The sequence below is a fragment of the Crotalus tigris genome, unplaced genomic scaffold (assembly GCF_016545835.1).
Source record: "Crotalus tigris isolate CLP2741 ecotype Arizona unplaced genomic scaffold, ASM1654583v1 scf7180000017644.4837335, whole genome shotgun sequence".
Taxonomy (NCBI): Eukaryota; Metazoa; Chordata; class Lepidosauria; order Squamata; family Viperidae; genus Crotalus; species Crotalus tigris.
This window is the reverse complement of record NW_024096536.1, coordinates 3,751,891-3,775,616: the sequence shown is the minus strand read 5'-3', so window position 1 is coordinate 3,775,616 and position 23,726 is coordinate 3,751,891. Positions and strand designations below refer to the sequence as shown.

Genomic DNA, 23,726 nt, shown 5'->3' with positions numbered 1-23,726 from the left:
TTATACTTTTTTCTATTTCTATTTCTGGGAATATATTAATTCTTTTTTGAAGTGTAAACATATGGTCACCCCTTTCTTTATGCACCATGTTTACCTTTAGAATCCCGACAATGGTTAGTGTAGAAGGTCTCTTTACGCAGAATAATCTCTTGCGCTATAATTCCATAGCTATACACATCACCTTTCTGTGATACATCACCACAACGGAGGTGTTCAGGAGCAGTCCAGAGATCTGATTTACAGAAGGAAAACATGTTTGTAGATATGAGTGGTCAGACAGGCATCTGATAATTTAATCTATTCTCATATTGGTTTGGCTTCCATTAATTCTATGGATTGTTTTTCATCATCATCAATATATTTTAATTTCTTTTGCAGAATATAAAGATGTCAGTGGATAGTCATCAAAACAGTCAATATCTGAGATAGTGTTCTAACGTTAGAGAATTTTGTCTATTGTTGGGGACTCTTGTTGTACTTAGATCCTGCTTATAGGTTGTCCAAGACATTTGGTTAACCACTGTGAGATCTAAAAACCAACTACAGAAGTCTTTGGTCAGAACTAATAAAACTGTTCTTACATTCTGAAAGTGGGCCAAGTACAAAGAATTTATTTATTTACTTATTTATTTGTATATATTTAATCTATTCAAAAATTTCATTTATTTATTTGATTTATACGCCAACTTTCTGCCTAAACAGGTACTCAAAATGACTAACAAAATTTTAAAATAGGATATAAAAGATTAAAAACTTCTAGTGCCCATTGAAAATATTCCATTATGAAAGCCTGTGAAAGAGAAGACTCCTTACAGATTTGAGTACTATATATATATTGAGTATGTGAAGGCCAAATTCAGTTCCCAAGGGTGTATGTCCAATAGGAGGTAATACTCAGATGTTAAGACCATCTTTAATGTACTGTGCTTGCTCATTTTATTTGCTGAAATATCATTCTTGGTCAGATGGGTCTACAATGGGTCAAAGATCTCTCAAGGGATTAAAATAGTTTAAGAAACAAAGTTGGGCTACTTTCTATGGGAATACACTGAACCAACTCTAAGGGACAAGAGAGTTGTTGAGGTCTGGCTGCCAGACAAAAGCAGTCTAACTGCCTGGTATTTGTAGCAATTAGAAAAATTATGATTCCCTTCCTCTCAGTGAAGAAGGAAGGGACTTTGCTATGAGTCATAATTTTTCTAATATATTATTGAAACAGAAAAAGGTGATCAAGATCAGTTTAAGGACACATGGATGTAATTTAGAAGTGGACCATCAAGTCTCTTGTTATATTAGTGAGTTCATATAGGCTGCAATTAAAAGAAAGGTGGGGGATGTGATGGTTCAATAAAAAATTTGCTTTGTTGTCTCAGAGTTTAAAAAAGAGGTGTGGCAAAACCTGATTTAATCACATATAATCATTTAAAAAAAACACATATTACTGTCTCAGTGGCATCACCTGCATCATCATTAGATTTTTCTAGATCTGACTGACTACAAAGGCCAGCATTCTTAGCAATATAACGGTCATCGTGCTGCCCTCTTTGCCTCGGAAACCAAAAGGTAGATAAAAGTAGTGTATTACCTACTGCAAAATATGCTTGCTCCTATTGTGTAAGATGTGGTCGTGAGGGGCCATGACTTCATGGCCAAACACATTCTTTGTATATGAGTCCTAGTACATACAATCTTTGACATTTCTGCGTAAGTCCTTTCTGCAAATTTACTGCCAGTCAATGTCAGTACTGGTATATTAGATGGACTAATGAATTGATTCAGTATGAGGCAGTTTCCTATGTTCCCATTCCCAAAGCATGGATGATATGCTTTTTTTTTAAAGAAAGTAAATGGTTTCTTCCATATCCCTTAAGTACCTTTTTTAGATGGCAGAATAGAATTGCAGCCAAAATCAGTGATTTTCACAACCATACGTTTATCAACAACACAATTTGTGGATTTCAGGCGCCCATGGACCTCTGTTTTGCTTGAATGCAAGTAAGACATTCCCTATGAAACAGAGTGACAGAAGGTAACAGCATAATACCATTAGTAACAATTGTATGAAATAGACTGGGGCAGAGGTGGTATAGCTTGCTTTTGACAGTGGTAATTAGATCTCCAGCCCAGTCACAGCATTGACCTGAAAACACTTCTTGCATGATTTTACTCTCCAAGCTGGACTTGTAGTTCCCACTACATCTAAATGAAATCATGTTAAAGAAATCTTGAATAAAAATTAATGTGAATGATTCAGTAGAGGCCCAAGCATGAATCCCTAGCTAAAGAAAATATCCCAGATTTGCAAGACTTTCGACCTACCGTACTTCTGAAATACATATTATAACTTTGACAAAATTTTAAATGACAAAGATAATGTTTATGCAACTAATTGGATTGGAAAATATCATTTTGTAGTATATAATGGAATTATTCCACATTTGTTTGCTGAGGTGATACATATAAGATTCAAAAATGTTAAATGCATTAATTTAAAAAGTGCATAATATTTAGGAGCTAAGGTGAAAGAGACAAAACTGCTTCCTATTCCATTTGTAGCCTGGGTGAAATGAAGGCCAAAGCGAAGTAATAAAATAACCTGGCTAACAAGTGAATGGCAGTGCAGGATTAAGTGTAATGATGATTTCTTGATGCATTGTTTGAGATCCTTACCACTGTGCCTTTTCTCCACCAACCACCCGGTCAGCTGGGCCCTTTTTAAACACAGATCTACCAGTCTTGCAGAATATTTGTAGTTCCATGTTCAGAAAAAGCCAGAAAGACAAGTTACCATCTTCAAGTACATTCACGTGGCAATCTTTCACTCAGCCCACAGGTATATTGTCAATCTAGGGAGGTATATTGTCTCCTGGAGCAAAGATCAAAGAGGTAGCTGAGTACCTTATTACCTTAGTACCTTATTAAAATAATCAACCCCACAAATTATTACCTCTTTCTGATTCCAACCTAATTCCAAGCAAAAACCACTAGATAACCAGTCACATAAAGAGGTAGGAAGTACAGAGAAAGAAGAAATAAAAAATAAAAACATAATGAAGTAAAATGATGGAAAAGCTGGAAGTCCCAGTTACAAAGTAGGAGATACAGTATAAGAAACATACCCAAGACCCATAAAGGACTCAAATGTCTATACACTAATGTTCAAAGTTTAGGGAACAAACCGGGTGAACTTGAAGTATTAGTACATGAAGACAGATATAATACAGTTGCCAAGACTGAAACTTGGTGGGATGAAACTCATGACTGGAATGTATTTATGGAAAGATATAAACTATTCAAAAGAAACAGACCTAACAAAAGAGAAAGTGGAGTTGCATTATATATAAAAGATCACTAGTTTTCTACAGAAATACACAAAATCAAGGATGAAAATCTCCTAGAATCCATGTGGGTCAATATAAAAGGAGAAAAAATTGACATTGCTATAAGCATATACTACAGGCCACCCAACCAAGCAGAGGAAGTAGATGAACACTTTGCTAATCAATTAACAAATGTATGTAGGAAACATACCACAGTAGTAATGGGAGACTAATTACCCTGATATCAACTGGGAGACAAACTCTGCAGCAACTGGGAGATCAAACAGATTCCTAATCAACTCGTCATCCAAAAGGTAAAGGAGGGAACCAGAGGAAAAGCCATACTGGACTTAATTCTTACTAATATAGAAGAAGTGATAGAGGGAGTTAAAGTTGCTGGAACCTTGGGCAAGAGTAACCACGCCATATTGGAATTCAATATAATGCAAACACAAGCAATAGAATATAATCCAATCAGTGTCTTAAACTTTAAAAGATCTGATTTTAACAAACTCAGAGAAAGCCTAAGCAAAATTTCATGGATTAAAATCCTAAAGGGTAAAACAACTCAAGAAACATGGGAAGCTATGAAAAATATGATCATAAAAGCCCACACAATACCACTGGAAAAGTAAAACAAGAAATCCAGGAAGAAATCAGCATGGTTGCACAAAATCTTTCGAATAAGCTGAAAGACAAAAAGGAGAAGTACAAAAAATAGAAAGAGGTACACATAACTAAGACAGAATATCAGCAGATAGCCTGAATCTGCAAAGATGAAGGCAGGAAAGCAAAGGCTCAGAATGAACAAAGACTTGCAACAAAAGTCAAAGATAATTTTAAAAAAAGTTTTTTCAACATTTAAATAACAAGAAAGAATGAAATAAGCTTGGTTTGGCAAGATCTGTTTTTAACAAACCCGTGATAGCTACTAGTTATAACTTTGTTTCTAGATGTTCACAGATCTGTTTTTTGATTATTTTTTTCCAATATTTTCCCAGGTATTGATGTTAGGCTGATTAGTTTCTTGGGTCTGTTCCCCCCCCCTTTTTTTTGAAGATGGGAACCACATCAGCTCTTTTCAATCCTCTGGTAATTCCCAGTGTTCCAGGATTTTTGAAAGATATGATACAATGGTTCTGAGATAACATCTACCAGTTCCTACCAGGTCCACTAGAGAAAGAAGATGGCAAGGAAGTAACAGGCAGTAGAGAGAAAGCATAGCTGCTTATCTCATTCTTTGCATCAGTCTTCACGCAAAAAGAAACTATAGCCCAACCTACCAAAATCATAACTGTAAAAGACAGACTAGAAATAAAAATTAAAATAACCAAGAAAATGGTAAGAGAACACCTGTCTAACCTTGATGAATATAAATCACCAGGACTTGATGGATTACATTGCAGAGTTCTGAAGGAACTGGTAGATGTTATCTCAGAACCATTGTATCATATCTTTCAAAAATCCTGGAACACTGGGAATTACCAGAGGATTGAAAAGAGCTGATGTGGTTCCCATCTTCAAAAAAAGGGGGGGGAACAGACCCAAGAAACTAATCAGCCTAACATCAATACCTGGGAAAATATTGGAAAAAAATAATCAAAAAACAGATCTGTGAACATCTAGAAACAAAGTTATAACTAGTAGCTATCACGGGTTTGTTAAAAACAGATCTTGCCAAACCAAGCTTATTTCATTCTTTGACAAAATGACTAAATTAGTAGATCAACGAAATGCTGTGGAAAGAGTATACTTAGACTTCAGCAAGACATTCGGCCAAGTAGACTACAACCTACTTCTTGGAAAAGTAGAAAAATGTGGGATAGACAGCTTCACCACCATATGATTTGTAATTGGCTGACAAGCCATACTCAATGAATAGTCCTTAATATCTTCATAAATGACTTCGATAAGAGAATAAAAGTGGGACATCAAATTTGCAGATGACACTAAGTTGGCAGGAATAGCCAACACTCCTGAAAACAAGCTCAGGATCCAAAAAGATCTTGACAGACTTGAACAATGGGCCTTATCTAACAAAATGAAACTTAATGTGGAGAAAAGCAAGGGTTTACACCTGGGTAGGAAAAACCAAAAGTATAAGTACAGTTTAGGCAAAATCTGCCTCAAAAACAGTAACTGTAAGAGGGACCTTGAAATCCTCATGGACGATCACCTAAACATGAGCCAGCAGTATACAGCAGCAGCCAAAAAAGCTAACACTATCCTTGGTTGTATAAACAGAGGCATAGAATCAAAATCACATGAAGTATTAGTACCACTTTTTAAAGCCTTAGTAAGGCCATACTTGGAATACTGCATCCAGTTTTTCACCATATTACCAAAATGATGTTGAGACTTTGGAAAAAGTGCAAAGAAGAGCAACTAAGATGATTAAAGACCTGGAAACAAAAACATATGAAGAATAGTTGCAGGAATTGAGTATGGCTAGTCTAGAGAAAAGAAGGACTGAGGGGGGGGGGACATGATAGCAGTATTCCAGTATTTGAGGGGTTGCCATAAAAAGGAGGGGGTCAACTTAAAGCACAGAAGGCAAGGCAAGAAACAATGGATGGAAAGTAATAAAGGAGAAAAGCAACCTGAAATTAAGGAGAAACTTCTTAATATTGAGGATAATTAATCAGTGGAACAGCTTGCCTTCAGAAGTTGTGGGTGCTTCATCACTGGAAGTTTTTAAGAAAAGACTGGACAGTCATCTATCTGAAATGGCATAGTATCTCCTGCTTGAGCAGGGGGTTGGATTAGAAGACCTCCAAGGTCCCTTCCAGGTCTATTCTGATTAAGATAGCTGAAGCCTCTGTCCCTGCCAGTTGCCCAAGTGCACTTCATCACTCTTTAGGGACAGTGGCTGATGATGAGCTTTCTCTCCAGCCAATGACCTGAATGAGAAAGGAAAGAAAGCCAGAGGAATCTACCAATCACTGCTCTTAAATTATCTTGCAATAAAATTGTACAGGCAAGGACCATTTGCAAACTTATTGACTAAGGCAAATTAGTGCTCAACTATTAGGGCAAATTTTGGCATATTTTCTGCTAGTACATCTGCTCTTTTATATTTCTGAATGGAGGAGCAGGAGTAAATCAGCTTAATACTTTTTACCTGCTTTCTCTCCTCTACCATCATCTAATAAAATGATGCTTCCTTTTCCAATGTCAGTACCAGTAAGGGATGGGGAGGAGGGTAAAAATGTTTCCCACAGATTTGTCTGAATTAATTATTTACGTTATCATGAGAAAGATCTGGCAACCCCATTTCAGCACTTTTTCATATTGTCTTGTCTTATCTCCAGGCCTTAATTAAGCTCTCTTATCTTGCTCTTTTTGTACCATTGCCCAGCAGCAAAACACAGAAGAGAACAAAGAAGTCGGGGCAAAGCATTATTATTCAAGCAATGCTTTTTCTTGCTACAGCAAGGATGCATTCAACTAAGAATCACTAGTGAGAAATCATTCACAGCAGGGATTGTACATCTACATTTCTAGTATTTGTTTGATTCATCAATCTTATCAATCCAGCAAGAAGCAAATGCATTTCTAAGATGCCCATAAATTCAGATTATATCAGTCAAAACTATGGGTTCCCAAGAAACGCTAACCAGAAAGAGGCAAAGGTTCTTGTGGTCAGGATTGTCGCATGAGACTACAGGTTCTCAAGTTCTATACCAAGAATAGACAAAGATGTCTATAGGATATGATGCGTGATAGTGACATTTACAACAAGCCACAACGATAGCAAAATAATTATATGTGCTTCATGCCTTTACGACACAAATGACACAATTATGTAATTGTATCATTATGCCCTTCCCCAATTATTAATTCAACTACCAATCAGAATGTCTTCTCTATATAACAATAGAATTACAAAATATTACCATTGTGATTGTTTATAACAGGGCTTTTCAATCAGTGGCACGGGTACCACCTGTGGTACATTGGCACTTGGCAGGTGGTACGCGACCATCCTAGAAAAGTAGCAGGGGAGGGGAATGAGCTGAATTGGTGGCAGCACCACACAAGTCTGAGCAAGAGATGGCTGGAGCTGCAGGGCTGTCAAGACTCAGCAGAAGCGCCAGGATCAGTGCCAGGCTCCAGCTGGAGCTCAGCACTGATCCTGGTGCTTCTGCTGAGCCTAGAAGAAGCGCCAATCAGCTGGAATGTTGCAGCATCTCCAGGGTCTTGTGAACTCCAGATGCTTGGCAACTGATTCATATTTATGACAGTCACAGTGTCCCAGGGTCATGTGAAGTGACCAAAACCTACTGCAACCATCCAGCAGACAGGGGGAATAAAAACCAAACACCTCCCACCCACCCCCGCTGCCAATCCTCAACAGAAATGCTCACAACTATGAAAACCTCGGACAGGAGGAAGAGCGCCGCTGCTGGGCGGGCAGGCAGGTGTCTTGCTCACTGTGATTTGGGGGGCACTTTTTTCAGTGCCGTTGAAACTTCAAACAGTCACTAAGCGAACTGTTGTAAGTTGAGGACTACCTGTACTTTTATCACTTTTTTCCTTTTTTTTTTTTGGTCATCAAGTTTTTGACAGCTTGTTAGGTGAGTGGTGGTGCTTGGATGTTGCCATATCCTAAAAGTGGTACAAACGGTGAAAAGGTTGAAAAGCCCTGGTTTATAAGCCTCCAATGGACAGTTGTCCAGATTATGTTATCATTATCTGTGGGATATAATATAATCCTTGGTGATTTCAATAGCCACCACACATCTTGGGGCTATAACCAATGCAATGGGAATGGGAGTAGATTATTCAATTGGATGGAAATAAACACTCTTACTCTTATATATGATGCTAAAGATAGAGGCACATTTCATTGTGCTCATTGGCAAAAGGATTATTCCCCAGATCTTTGCTTTGTTTCCTCTATAGTAGTAAAATCAACATCTCAAATCTAGAGACAGATTTTGAACAATTTCCCACACAGTCAGCCTAGGAGGCCTATAATCTACAGAATAAGATTCCAGATCCCAGTAATTAGGTCCACTCCTAATTTTGTTGGAACTTCCAGAAAGCAGATTAGAATACTTATCCAAGCACACTGATGCTAATATCAGATGGATCAAAGCAGTCCCTAAGAACTACAATAGGTTTATTGGCTTAATTAAATCTGTGGCTGAAAGGAGCAGCCCCAGAGGCTATCATAAAGATTACACTTGGGCTAGTAGAGTGCTGGCTATTACAAAAACAACTGCCCATGCAATACCTGGCCTGTGCTTTCTGAAGCACTTGTCCTGACCCAATTGAGATCCCTCTATACATGGCTTTAGTGCTCTTTTGAAATAGTACTAGTCCTGAACTATAAAGATCAGCATAAATTGGGAAAAAGAACTGGGTTTTGCCAGTTATTTGTTGCCAATTGTTTCACTAATGAGCGTATTACAGACTTCAAACAAGGTTTATATGACCATACATAGAACATAGAATAACAGGGTTAGAAGGGTTCTTGGATCCCTGCTCAAGCAGAAGTCCCTATACAAAATGATTGTCTAACCTCTTATTGAAAACCTCCAGTGAAGGAACACCCATGACTTCTGGAGGCAAGCCATTCTACTGATTTATCATTCTCACTATCAGAAGTTTCTCCTTAATTCTAGATTGGATGTAGCTTCAATAATTTTCCACCCATTATTTCTTATCCTGCCCTCAGGTGCTTTGGAAAATAAGTAGACCCCCTCTTCTCTGTGACAGTCCCTCAAGTATTGGAAGACTGCTATCATGTCACCCCCCAGCCATTCTCTACATTAGACTAGACATAACTAGTTCATGTAACTGTTCATTGTACAGTTTAGCTTCCAGACCCCTTATCATCTTTGTTGCTCTTGTCTGTACGCTTTCTAGACTCAGCATTCTTTTTGTATCCTGGTGACCAGAACTAGACACAGTATTCCAAGTGTGGTCTCACTAGTGCAGTATAAAGTAGTACTACACTTTGTGTGATCTTGATACTACCCCTTTGTTGATGCAACCCTAGGTCTACATTGGCTTTTTTGGTAGTTGCAGCAAACCACTGGCTCAAACATAAGTATTTGTCCATTGGAACACGTAGATTCCTCTCACACTTACTACTGTTGAAACAGGTACCATTTATTCTATACTAATGCATTTGGATTTTCCTGCCTAAGAATAAGATCTTATTTTTCTCATCACCACAATTGCATTTTGTTGGATAAGGCCTAGTATTCAAGCGTCTCAAAATTCTTTTGTATCTTGAATCTAGGTTCTAATGAGTTTCCCTTCTATCCTCTCATCTAAATCATTTATGAAGATGTTGAAAAGTATTGGGCCTAATTCAGAACCTTGAAGTATCCAAGTTCCCAACTTCTTACTTGGGTGAGGAGGCAGCACCATTTTGTCTAAATCTAATTGTAGCTGTCCACAGACACGTAACTACTACCCCCTGTAGTTCTTATCAAGGATGGAGCTTACTACTGTAGTTAGTTATCATTCCACCTCACCTTGCACCCCTACTTTATGACCTCTACTAGTAGATTGAAGGGTGGGCTAAACTATCTGCATTTGCCTGTCTCTGTCACACCACACCTTTAGTACTGTAATTGGTAGTTATTTTCTCTGGCAGCAGGTAACACTCAGTGGATGAGGAAATAAAGGCAGAGGAAACAATCAATCACTTTACTTAAATTCTCCAGGATTAAAACAGTAAGAGCAGCACCACTTGCCTGCCTCATTACTCAAACAGAAAGGCAATTGTCAGTGAAAGCAGCACAGGTTTTGCCAGCCTGCTTCTCTGCCAAATCACACTTTGGAGCAGTATTTTCCCAATCTTAGCCATTTTAAGATGCGTGAACTTCAACTCTCAGAATACCCCAGCTAGCACTGGGAGCTAAAGTCCATATTCTGGGAGTTGAAGTTTGCACATCTTAAAATAGCTAAGATTTGGAAACATTGCGGATGTATCCTAAATGTGGACAAGTCAGTAAGTTTTTTGAATGAAAAACACGATAATTGTGTTTTAAATATTTTAATTTTTTAAATCCCTGCTCAATCAGGATGAACAAAGGTATGCAGCTAGTAGATGCCTTACTTACAAGATATTCTACAGGAAAAAACAGCCATTCTACAGAATCAGCTGTCTGACAGTTTTCCACTGCTATTAAAAAAGAAGAAGAAGAAGCTATGAACTTCTTCTGTCATAAAAAATAACTGGTTAAGAAAGATAAAAGAAGAATGTTCCTGTATGCATATGAATAGTTCAAAAAGAGAAATAATAAGCTAAATATGCCATAAATCTAAATGGGAATTAAAACTGGGACCCAATACTTTACATTTATACTCATTTTTTAACACACCCTTTTTCTGGCATTATATATTTTCTGGGATGATTAAATAGCATAAATTACACCCTCCACTCACCTACACTGACACTGAGAGAGGAAGTGGGATGTATGAATTTTGTCTTCTAGATTACATGTTAAGGACTCTAAGCATTATTCTTTGGTCAGCTGAGAGATCAACAATAAAACAATAAAACAATTTACTTCCATCTATACTCTGTGTTGGACTAGGAGAAGCTGCTGCCTCAGTTTTCATACAGAAATTTTGAGCACTTTGGATGAAATCTCTGATTATGAAAGAGTTCCACCTGCCCCTCAGATATCAGAAATGTACACCTATATGATATTGTGTATCTTCATTGCCAATCCTTACTTCCAGGGCAATAAGTGACACAGCCCAACAGATTTTTTAAATACTTTCTGGGTAGAGAATATTAGAAGAAGGGGGATATATTCTTCTTAACATAGCTAAGGGTTGCTTAAATGTGTCTCTTCTCAGAGTGTGAACAAATGGAAAGCAACAGAAAAGAGATCTTGCCAGGACATGTTTGCACAGTGATTATCTGGAGGTTGGAAAAGGCCATTTATAATGCATGAGTGCAATCTGAATTATCGCAAGACAGGTTGGATACCAGTTTAACTGCAGGCACACAATAAAGCAGGAACTAAGGATGAGGGACTTTTTTGTGCTTGTCATACTGGTATTAGATGAGATTTTTTCTGATTCCAACAAATATATGGGATAATCAACCTATTGAGAAATTTTGCTGAAGATAATCCCTGCTGGAAAAAAGTCAAAATTATCATGGCCTGAGTTGACATCCAGACATTTTTCTAGCCTCTTCTTTGCCTCCTATCCAAACAAGGATGGAAGATTTGTCTCACTGGGCTTTTTCTCATGGCTGTGTTAAAATGTTTCCTCCTTTCTTTGAGGTGACCTTCACTGCTGAAATCACTGCTGCAGTAATAAGAGCCAGTTTGGTGTAGTGATTAAGGTACCCACCTAGAAACTGGGAGGCCATGAGTTGTAGTTGCATCCTAAGCAAGAAGGCAGTTGGGGGACCTTAGTCTGGTCACTCTCAGTCCTAGGAAGCAAGCAACTTCAAGCCACTTCCAAGACATCTTGCCAAGAAAACTGCAAGGACTAGCCCAGGCAGTTGCCAGAAGTCAAACCTGACTGGAAGGTGCGTGCACACACACATACCCAAAGATCAAAGAGTAGTACAGGTGGGAGAACTTAAGGGAACTGATTGTGGATTATTTGGCTTTATTTCCATTCCCAACATCAGTCAACATCTGATAGAAAAACATCCATCAATTGCTCTCCATAACACAGATTGGGGCTGGAACTTCTGGAGGAGGCAATAATGTGATATGATATGAAAATGTAAACATGAGGATCTTATCTAGCTTTTGGGACCCATGATTTGGGAAAAGGAACTTAATTCTATCTGGCTACCATTTCCACTTTTAAAATCCTTCCCGTATTGCTGCTTTTTGCTTATTGAAAGTACTGAACTGAGAATGTATAGGGATTTCATAAGTCACCATGGACACCTGGGGATGATTAGATCAAATCGGCAACAAATAGCATCTCTCTCTTTCTCCTCTTGTTTTGCCATGTTCACATGCAGAAAGTTCAGCCTGGTCTCGTCAATTTTCTCTTGCAAACACATTCTTGCTCATCTGCACATTTACATCTTGGTCTCTCACTTTGTCACTGTTTTTTGCTCTTGTATACTTTCATCTGCCCTCTTCTTCTCTTCTATAATCAGCTGACAAAGGGCTGTTGACAAGTTCAAGTAAGTAGACTCCCTATTTTCCTGCCACCATCACAACCCCCACTTCGTAGTTCATCATAGCTCATCCTCTCTACCACTCTTGCTGCCAAAATATAATACTAGTCATTTGCAAAAGGAAAACTGCCCAACAATTGCCAGAATTGCAAAATAAAGGCTTGTTTATTATAGGACCTTCAGTGTACTATAGGACCTTCAGTGCCCCCACTCCCTGCCCCCCAAGTCTTTGCAAGAAGAGGTTTGGTAAGAGGAGCAACTTTAAGTTTATAATTTGTCTTTGCATATACACTTTCAGCTATGCAAAAGCTATTTGTTCCAACAAATTTTAGGGGAGCAGAGCTAAGTGTTTAACCTGCTTTTCACTGCTTTTCACTGATTTACTACCTCACTGAGCATTAAGTCTATCTACTGGAAATAAAAAGCATTCTGAGAAAATGAATACACAGAAAGATTACTGGAAAAAATCTAAGTAAGAAATCATGAAGTTCATGATTTCTTAAAAAATGAAAATCATTTCCAGTACTCAGCATAAATGGATTCAGTGAAGCTTACTTAATGTGAGTTCAAGATGATTTTTTTCATGCCTCTTTTTAGTTCATGATTCTAATTTTATAAATATATTTGTAATTAAATTCTCATTCTCTAAGCATATTATTATCAGCTAGAAAAATTACTGGATGGAAAGAAACTTGCACAAGCTGATTTTATATAGTTAGGGCAATATATACTATTAAGCTCCAATCATTGCCTGTTTTTATAATGTAAATCTATCCTTATATACTTACCTTAGCAATGTCATACATGACAGAAATTTTAAACTCCCAGTCCATGAAGGTTCCATCAGGATAGGAGATTTTATCATTTAAGACATCCTGAGATGAAAAAAAGAGAAAGAATTGCTGGTAAGAAGATTAAAACCAGCTTAATCCTGAAAAAGTTGTGAAATGTACCAAATAGTCAAACAATATCTTCAGTTAGATCATTAAAATAATACAAAATAATGAACCCTTGCTAAGCAATTCAGAGCAATTGAACAAAGAAAATATTTCCTTGAATAAAACAGCTGTTGTAAAAACTCCATTTTATTTCCAGTTCAATTCAGATATAACACTTTTAGTGATTCTGTTTTTCCTGATGTTAATTTGACCACAGTGGACAGTCCTATATGAATAAAGTGGGTGACAAAACCAAAATAGTTCTCCATGTTTGTATCCTTTTTAAATGGCTATTGCTATTAAATAATTCAACAGGAGAATAAATTAACCCTTTAAGCTTTTAGTACCTGCCACCAGTAACCTGACAGATGATTGACTGAGGTATGTCTGAGAAGGTGGGGGGAGGACTATACTTAAAACACTAATATAAATTATTGCTTTTCACAGTATAGTTAAGTTCATTCCAACTGGAAATTCTAGGAACTATAGTTCCAACACCCTAGAGCAGGGGTAGGCAACCTTGGCTCTTTTATGACTCGTGGACTTCAACTCACAGAATTCCTGAGCCAGCATGACTCAGCTTAGAAACCTCTCCCTTTCCCCTCAGCATGGCTGGCTCAGGAATTCTGGGAGTTGAAGTCCACGAGTCATAAAAGAGCCAAGGTTGTCTACCCCTGCCCTAGAGAATATCAGGATGGGGATCAAGCTTGCCTTTTCACTACTGGTTTGTCTAAGAGGGCTGAACTTTTATCTTAAATTGAATACTATAGAGCAGTTGCTTTATAGTTAAAAAGAACCTAAGCTTCTAGCTGGAATATTCCCTACTTCCTAACAGGGAAGACTGAGCCCTTTTGGTTTCTCCTTACGACTCCTAAAATATCACAAAATCTAATTCTTAATAGCAGATTAAAATAAGTAAAGTGATATGTAATAGGTCATAGAGAGATTACTGCCATCTGGAGCTATTTGTTTTGCTTCTGAATTGAAGGTGCTGAGGGAAGTTAGCCCAGAGAAAGAAATTAGTTAGGTGCTGAGGGAAGTTAGCCCAGAAAGAAAGAAAGAAAGGGCAGAAAAATATATTTTTCCTCAAAAGGATTTTTTAAAACCAAACCTGGCCCCAAATCTATCTCTCTGCCCCAAGCAAGACTTTAGCCCCATACAAATGCAGATGTAAAACCATCAAAAAGTTGGAGCCAGAGAGCAATCAAGAAGACAAAAGAGAAGATCTGCATACCCCACCCAAACTCTAGGAGTCATTAGCCCCATCACCTGGGAAGCAGGATATGATAATAGAATTAAACCACAGATATCAAGGCCTAGACAAACACTCAGAAACAGCCTCAAGGTTCATGCCACAGGAACAGGAAACTATTCCAAACAAAAGACTAGAGGGGGTATGAAAACCTACTACACCATGTGCTCAGCCCTTCTTTCCTCTGCACTTTCCTGAAGAACCATCTTTCTGCAATAAACTGTAACCTTCTTCCCAAAGCAGTCGCCATGTTTGCTTATTTATTCCCAGCTTGGATGAACCAGGATGAAGACTTACTTCTAACAATTTGGCATCCCAGATGGGACTCCAAGCTAACCTCTCCAATGGACTGGGACTGGTAAGCCCCATCTTGCCAGCAGCAGACCACCTTGTGTCTGTGGATGGGTCTCCCAGGCCTTGCCCATGTGGAGTTAGGGTAGTAAAGGGAGTTTTGAGAGTTTGAGCTCAAGGCTGCTTTGGAAAGAAGGTGAAGATGAGTACCTCTAAATTTTAAGTTTAAAGCCCACGGGAACAAAGAAAATGTGTGTATTTCTGTTTGTGTGAGTGAGAAGGTCTTTTTTTTTCCCAATCACAGTTGGATTTTGCTACTTCTGGTCTTTCCTAGCTGCAGAAAGGATCTGTTTAATTGGCAGAACCTGGAAAGCATGGGGGTTTGGCCAGAGCACAAAACCTTTTGTTAGGGAAAAAAGAGAGACTGTGTGAAAATGAAATGGAATGAATGAATGAAAGAGTTGGATTTGGGCAACTAGCTGTTAAGGCTCTGTAAGCAAAGTAAAATTAGGAAATTAAGCCCCAAGAAAGGAGCAGCCACCTATCTCCGAGGGCAAGCGGAGGTGTCCACGGACATTTGAAGGTCCAGATGTCCGTTAATGGTGGCGTAAAGCCGGCCGGTCGAAGAGTAGCCCGTACCTTTTGAGGAGGGAAACCAGAAGGTCTCTCCAGACCCCTTTTTGGTCTGAAAACATGGTGGATCCCTCGGAGGAGCCCACAAACTCTGAGAGGGATCCAGAGAAGCTCCGTGAGTCCTTTTTTTTTCCCGGACTCACAAAATCGTGATAGGAAGAAGTCTCACAAGGAGACTTCTGACAGATCATGCCCTTTAGCGGTAGGGAAATCCTGTTATAGAAACATGGGAGGTTCTAATTCAAGGGCAGAAGTAGGTTTCCCCATTGAGAGCTTGCTCGTAGCTTGGGACAGGAATCAGCTACCTGTCCAGGCCGGAATGGAAAAGAGGTAGGTAAAGAAACTATATGGGGGAAAAGGAAAAATAATATAGACTTTGCTTAGGGCTTTGCTGGGAAACCAATTTGGCTAAATAAAGGTACTTAAAAGGGAAAATAAGAAATAGTGATTCATTCTCTCTCTCTCTCTCTCTCTCTCTTCTCTATGCAACCACATGGTATGTTTAAAATGTGTGCCTTCCCTAACTTGAGTTATCTGAAATTTATGGTGGGAATGACTAGGACAGTGATGGGCAACCTTTTCGGCGTGGTGTGTCAAAATTCGGCAAAAAATCGAGCATAACTCGCGTGGTGTGTCACTTCGACAAAAAAACATAATTTTGCGCAATTTATAGTTTAAACTACAAAAATGTATAATTGCAATATATAATTGTATTTAATAAACCAAAAACAAATTATTTAACATACCTGCTTAGTAACTTCTTTGTTCATCAATCTGTCGATTTCGTATGTTGCCCTTGATATTATTGAACTTGTTTGGGGTGCCGTGAATTGAGATAAGTGAGGGGGAGGGCGAATTCTTTAACTAACCTGCATATTAGTGACTTTTTTGTTGCTGAATTTCATTGGCTAAATCTTCAATTGAAGGTTGGTATTTTGTACACTTCAGGCCCAAGCAAGCGCTACTAACCTCATCTGTCAATCTGTTTCTTTTGTTGGTTTTGATATTATTTAATGCTGAGAATAAGGTCTCACAAAAGTACGTAGAAGGAAAAATTGTGAGTAAAGCTGTTGCTATATTTTTCAGGGTGCTAAAAGTGTCTGGTAGTCTGTTCCAGGCACTCCAAATTTCCTGTTCGTAGTGGCACTCATCTTGATTCTCCAAGCGGCCCCTTTCCAGATTCTCAAGCTTTGACCTCAAGTCGACAAACACCTGAGCCCAGATGCTGTCTTGAAATTCTGCAAGCTGCATCTCCAAATCATCTATTTGCGTCCATTGGAAACCATTTAATTCCAAACTATTGTAGACTACTACATCAGGATACTTAATTATTCTCATGGTCTGTTCTAGGCTTCTAAATTGACTAAATCTATCAGTAAACTGGTCAAGTAACGAGTCTAAAACATGCTGGCACTTCATATGCAAGAGTTCCACTTCATTTCGTACAGCTGCACTGGCCTTCTCAAAATGCTTTTGTACTCGAGGAAAATACTTATACATTTTAGTTTCTACATCTCGCTTGAAAATTTTTACTTTACTTTCAAAAGCTTTTATGTATCCAAACATAACATCAATACTTTTGCCAAAACCTTGTAACTTTAAGTTCAGTTCATTAACATGAACAGAGAGATCTGTAAAAAACATCAGGGTGTTGACCCACTTATCATCATTGAGCTGAGGAAAGTTTCCCAGATCCTTATCTTCAAGAAATACCTTAATTTCTTCAAAGCACTCCACAAAGCGCTCAAGAACCTTGCCTCGGCTCAGCCATCTTACATTATTGTACATCAGCAGTCCACTGTAGGTGGAATCAACCTCCAGTAAAAGTGCTGAAAATTCTCGCTTGTGAAGGGGGCGAGCAGCTATTAAATTAACTATTTTTGTAACAACTGACATTAAGTCATTTAAGTCAGTGAATCCTGCCTTGGCACATAAAGCCTCCTGATGGATAATACAATGAAAAGGCACAATCGGATGTCCAATAGCTTCTGTAAACAATTTCACAAATCCAACTTTTTTCCCCACCATGTTTGGGGCACCATCTGTCGTCACTGACACAACTTTAGAGATATCAATGCTTAGGTCGCAGAATGTTTGCATAACAACCTTACATATTTCGCTTCCTGATGTACTTGTTGGAACTGATACTAACTTTATCAACTCTTCTCTCATTGTGTGACTATCAGAATATCGACCAATAATGGCCAACTGAGCATGTGACGTGATATCAGTAGTTTCATCAAGACAGATGGAAAAATATTTACAATTCCTTATGTCTCTCTTTAATTGATGTTGTACGTTTGTGTTCAGTCTCATTATTCGGTCTTTTATGATATTTCTACTGAGAGGTAACTCAGATATTCTCTTAATAATTGCATCTTTATTCTGCATATCGTGAAATAGAAGTGGCGCACATCTTAGGAGAGTTTCTTTAATAAATTCTCCCTCATTAAGTGCTTTTGCATGCTGAGCTATGGAGTGAGCAATGCTCAAACTTGCAGATGTTAAATTTGTACAGCCTTTTATAAATTTAAGGATGGAGTTAGATTGGCTCTTATAAAGGTGTAGCTTCCTGGAAATGTATTCTTTCCTTTCATCCTCACTTTTTTCCAAGAGCTGGGAATGATTAGTTTCAAAATGTCTATTTATATTCCACGTTCTGCTTACTACCGTTTCAGTACACAGAACGCAAAATGATCTGCCATTTTTTTCTATAATACCATACATCTCGCTCCATGTCTCTTGAAAGGGTCGGCCACTGCTACTACCACTCCCTTTACTTAACCTTTGTTTTTTATTTTTTGGGTGCTCCATCAGTGGGCCAGTGACAGCAGATAGAATTATAGATAGCTTGTTAGCCAATTAGGGGTTAACTAGCCTAACACAGCCTCCCCCTCACTTATCTCAGTTATTGTGGGCAATTACAAGTCCATGGCACCCCAACAGTTGCTGCTAATGGCGCTCACAGGTCCCCCTTACTGTGTGGCACTCACTAATTGCGGCCTGACTGGAGAAAGGCGCGCACTGTTCCTGCGCTCCTCTCCTGGGGGTCCTCCCTAACGTACTCTCAGCCGTGCTGATGAAGTGTGTGCGCACGGCACGCATGCCTTACCAGCAGCCCCTGCGCTGATAAAGGGGCTGTGCCTGTGCTTGCCTGTCAGTCGGCGGCGGCGCAGGCTGAAGTTTGCGGCGGGGACACAGTGAATGAGTGAGTGTGGGTGGGGGAGATCACACATCCTGCCCCCCGTTCCTCCAGCACAGAGCGTATTTCTTTCATCCTTCCTGGATCCACGGCCGTAGTGGTACGGTTGCTCTAGGGGGGCGGTAGTCATAATGGGAGAGTTTTAGTGGGTTCGAGTCCCACATAACCTGGTGACCCGCCAGGTATCCGTGGGGATTTCTCTTCCGTGGCGAAAACAAAAAAAAAATTTTTTTCATCCTCGGCGTGCAGGAGCCGAGGATGAATTGCATAAAATCGCATGAAATCCTGCGCGTGTCACCCCAAATGGCTACGCGTGTCAGCACTGACACGCGTGTCATAGGTTCGCCATCACTGGACTAGGATGTGTAAAACTAAGACTTGTTTCCTTTTCTGTTCTCTTGTCTTTGTGTATATATGTTTGTCAAAGTCTGTGTGTGAGAGGTAAATGTGACTGTTAACTGTTTCATATCCAAAGAAAAAAGAATTTTAAATTCTGCTAGAAAGTTTGCTTAAAATAAGCCAGAAAAAGGAAATACCTCACTCTGTTTGTCTGGCCAACAAACAGAGTGAAGAAAAAAAATTGTGTTTGTTTGTTTGCTTGTCTTCCTCTTTCTCTCTGTGTCCTCTTAAAAACAGCCTTAAGTTAGCAGGAGGGAATGTTTTAAGTTCATCTGCTAGAAAGATTTCACTCTTGCATTTAATAATATATAATAAAGTTGGAAGGGACCCTGGAGGTCATCTAGCCCAACCCCCTGCTCAGGCAGGAAACCCTATACAAACTTTATCAAATGCCTTACTGAAGTCCAAGAAAATTATATTCTACAGCATTCCTCTACTTCACTAATTTTGTAACTGGGTCAAGGAATGCAGTAAGATTTGCCTAGCGTGATCCATGTTGGCTTTTAGTAATGACTTTGTTTGCCTCTAGGTGCTCGCTGATTATCTTCTCCAGAATCTTCCCAGGTATTGAGGTCAGGCTGGTAGGTCTGTTGTTTCCTAGATTTATTTTTATTTTTATTTTTGAAGAAGGGAACTACATCAGCTCTTTTCCAGTCCTCTGGTAGTTCCCTAGTGCTCCAGGGTCTTTGATAAATATAGTTCAGTGGTTCTGAGATCACATCTGCCAGTTCCTTGAGAACTTTGGGATGTAATCCATCTTGTCTTGGTGATTTGAACTCTTCTAGGCTGGATAAGTGCTCACTTACCATTTTCTTGCCTAACATAACTTGTGCTTCTAATATATTTTTTTTATGGTACTGTTTTTGATAAGTTGGACTGTTTGCTTTTTTATTATTTTTTACTGTGGTCACAAGTCTTAGTTCATTTTGAGCCTTAGCTTTCTTCACCTCATCTTTGCAGGCTCAGACTATTTGCTAATATTCTGCTTTAGTTATGTGTTCCTCTTTCCACTTTTTAAGTTTATTGAAATTAGCTCTCTTAAAGTCCAAGACTCTAGTTTGACTATTCTATTGTCATGTGTTTCCTATGTACCTTAGTTAGCTGACTAGCAAAAAGTTCATCTATTTCTCCTTTTATATTGATCCAAATGCATTCAAGACAGTTTTCATCATTGTTGTGTCCTATTTCTGTAGATATGTAGTTATTTCTTATAGAGAGAGAAACTCTGCCTCCTCTTTTATTTGGTCTGTTCCTTTTAAACAATTGAAATCCCTCTAGTTGAGTGTTTCATTTGTGGGTTTTATCCCACCATGTTTCTATAATGACAACTATATTATATTTGCCCTCATTCTTTATGACTGACACCTATGTGTTAGTCCACTTTGTGTGACACTCACTATTAGAAGCTTGATTTTGCTTGATAGCAAGGTTGATATTCTTGTCCACACACATCTATGTTACTTGCACTGCTAATCCTGTAATTTTTTGATCTCAATTAACTCACTGTCCCTTGTTTAGTTTAAATTTCCTCCAGAAAATCTGTGAGTTTATTGCAAAGTAACTCATCTACAAGAGCCTTTTGAAGTTCAAATCTGCTTGTTTGGGGAAATAATTTTCTTAAGTTACTTTTCTTACCCTATCACTTACTGGTGAAACTACTATGAAACTTTTCTGAAACAAATAAGCATTTTCTAATCTCTAAAATAATGTGATCTATTTTAGAATAAAGTTAAAGGCAGAAACTCCTGCCCTTGGCAAGTTGCACATCTTAAAATATTAGGCTTTTAAAATTATTTGGAGTTTTCAGCATTCTCAAGCTGCCTAGCATTTTTTTTCCTTCCAAGTTGCAAGTTCTTGTCCTTAATATGTTGCAAATAGTCAAGTTCAAAGGTGAAACATTTCATTTTGTTGTTCCCCATTTGTCTATCTGTTTCTTTAATAACTGCAGTATTAATGCCCTTTTCAAACTGCCTGCAAGCTACCCCCCTTCCAATTCTTTTCTTGCCCTTTGTTCTCCATATCTTTTGTCTGCCTCTCCTGGGAGAGACCACCCAGAAAGGGGGGGAGACCTTGTTCTTGTACCTTTCAGCCCTGCAATCCTCTCCCAAACCTTTGGAAGCAGAACACACAGACCCAGATGCTGCCTCCATCCATTTGAGCCATGGAATTGGGTTTTGGATCCAGCCATCCACTAAAAAGCCACCATGCAATCTGAGTGGAAAATCTTCCCAAGTCCTACCATTCCCCAGATGCCTGTGAGAGCTGCAGAAGGAAGGATTCCTGGTGCCATGTGAAGCCTCAGAAGAGAAAATTAGACTGTGGGGGGAGGGTGGAAACTCATTGTAAACTTTTCTTTCTTGCCCCATTTGTATTGTAACAAGCCAGTTGAATGTATTAATGGAGAGATGGCATTTGGGAATAGGTGGCAGAACAAGTACTGAACACCTTGGACTTCTATCTGGTGGGAGGGAAAATTTATCCAGAATGTTTGTATTGACTATTTTGTAAAAGTAGCTGCACATACATGCACACACACCATTCAGAATCACACTTGAGTCTATCCCCTCCACCTACCTTTAGTAAAGTTCCCCAGGCTGATTTTTGCTCTATTGCACCAAAGCTTTGTGGGACCAATTTCCAACAGATTCCAAGGGGGAGGGAGCTAGGCCCCCTCAGATGATTTGCAATTCATATGCCCTGACTAAGGAAGCAACAGGAAAAATCCCAAACTTCAGCCCTGAATATCTTGCACTGTTGGGCTCGGATTGGGATTCCTAGAGCTCATTATGTGCAATTTAAAGAAAAATTTAATAGCCTGGCATATTGGCTAACCTCAATTGGATATTACAAACCTGGATGCACTGAATTAAGAGCTAAGACAGGAAACAACCCTTGAAAATGGGCAGCCAGTGGTCATGTACTAAGGAAAACCATGGCTGTGAAGAATTTTGGGAGGTATACAAACCTGACTGGAAGCTAAAGGTGACATCCAACATTTGAAAATGATTAGCACAGAATATTGGACACTATAAATTTCTTTTCCACCTAACAATTTTTTTTTTGCCCTGACTTTTAGAACTTTATGGGTTGCAAGCTCTCCTTTTGGGAGCAGGGATCTTTTTCTGCTGCCTCCGTTAGTGTCTTATTTTATTTTATTTTATTTTTGGCTTAACAGTTTAAAAACTTGTTTACTAAGTTTCCCTGACCAGATCAATTTTAATGTTGTTCCAATAAGTGTGACATTCACACACTTAAGGTGCAAAGCAGGGATTGAGGAAAGTTAGCACAGAGAAAGAAATATTAAAAAGGGCAGAAAAATATATTTTTTAAAAGTCCTCAAAAGGACTTTTAAAAACCAAACCTGGCCCCAAATCTATCTCTCTGCCCCAAGCAAGACTTTAGCCCCATACAAATGCAGATGTAAAACCATCAAAAAGTTGGAGCCAGAGCAATCAAAAAGACAAAAGAGAAGATCTGCATACCCCACCCAAACTCTAGGAGTCATTAGCCCTATCACCTGGGAAGCAGGATATGATAATAGAATTAAACCACAGATATCAAGGCCTAGACAAACACTCAGAAACAGCCTCAAGGTTCATGCCACAGGAACAGAAAACTATTCCAAACAAAAGACTAGAGGGGGTATGAAAACCTACTACACCATGTGCTCAGCCCTTCTCTCCTCTGCACTTTCCTGAAGAACCATCTTTCTGCAATAAACTGTAACCTTCTTCCCAAAGCAGTCACCATGTTTGCTTATTTATTCCCGGCTTGGATGAACCAGGATGAAGACTTACTTCTAACAGTGCCAATCAATGTCACCTTCTTTGATGTATTGTGGTGTTGTGGCATCCTATTCTTATTACTTTCTTGTTCTTCATATTTAAAGCAAAATCTCATTAATTCTGGAAGGTCTTTAAAGAAACTATTTCTCTTGCAACCGCCACTAAACCCTTTTCTGTTTTAGAAATTCTTTTGTTTTTTTCCCCCTTCTTTCTTTGTGTCTCTATGGTAACATGACTGTGGAACATGGGGAGCCTATAAGACAGCACAGTCATTTCATTAACATTTAAACAACCACCACCAAATTAAATGAGTTATAAACAGACTACTATTCTTCTGTAGTGTCCCCCTTGACCCTTGCTAAGATGTTCTTTAAGATGAACGTTAATGTGTCTTGATACAAACTAACCAGTGAGCTATAAATCTGTTTACCCGCAATGATCCCCTTTCACAGTACTCAATTACTCCGTAGATCATTGTGTCCATCTTGACTGTCCCATAGAATTTAGTCAGGTTATAATAGTCAATTTGAAGAAGCTGGAGAAAAGAATTGCACTTGTTAGAAGCAGATAGTTACATTTAAAATTACATACAATAATAGGAATGAAGAGTATAAAATCTCTCAGTCTTTCTTTTATGGCATGGAGATACTTTTGTGTTGGATCTTGTAGCTTTTCAGTTCTAAGGTGATTAAAATATATGCAAAAGCTGTACAGCAGGATACATATTTTTAGAGATCCTTAACCATACCTAGAATTTTACATTTATATGGTATGTGCTCTAA

The 23,726-nt window shown here is 38.7% G+C and overlaps 1 protein-coding gene across 2 annotated transcripts in view; it reads right to left on the bottom strand.

The window, feature by feature from the left end:
- The window catches only part of GUCY2C (guanylate cyclase 2C), a 96,408-nt gene that overhangs the window by 29,890 nt on the left and 42,792 nt on the right, over positions 1-23,726 (bottom strand). For both annotated transcript variants that reach the window (XM_039335637.1, XM_039335638.1), the window contains exons 15-18: positions 23,375-23,479; positions 13,233-13,319; positions 1,875-2,007; positions 95-232 (exon numbers count right to left, since the gene is read on the bottom strand). In XM_039335637.1, the coding sequence (XP_039191571.1) occupies positions 95-232; positions 1,875-2,007; positions 13,233-13,319; positions 23,375-23,479 (463 nt within the window). The remainder of the gene's footprint in view (positions 1-94; positions 233-1,874; positions 2,008-13,232; positions 13,320-23,374; positions 23,480-23,726) is intronic.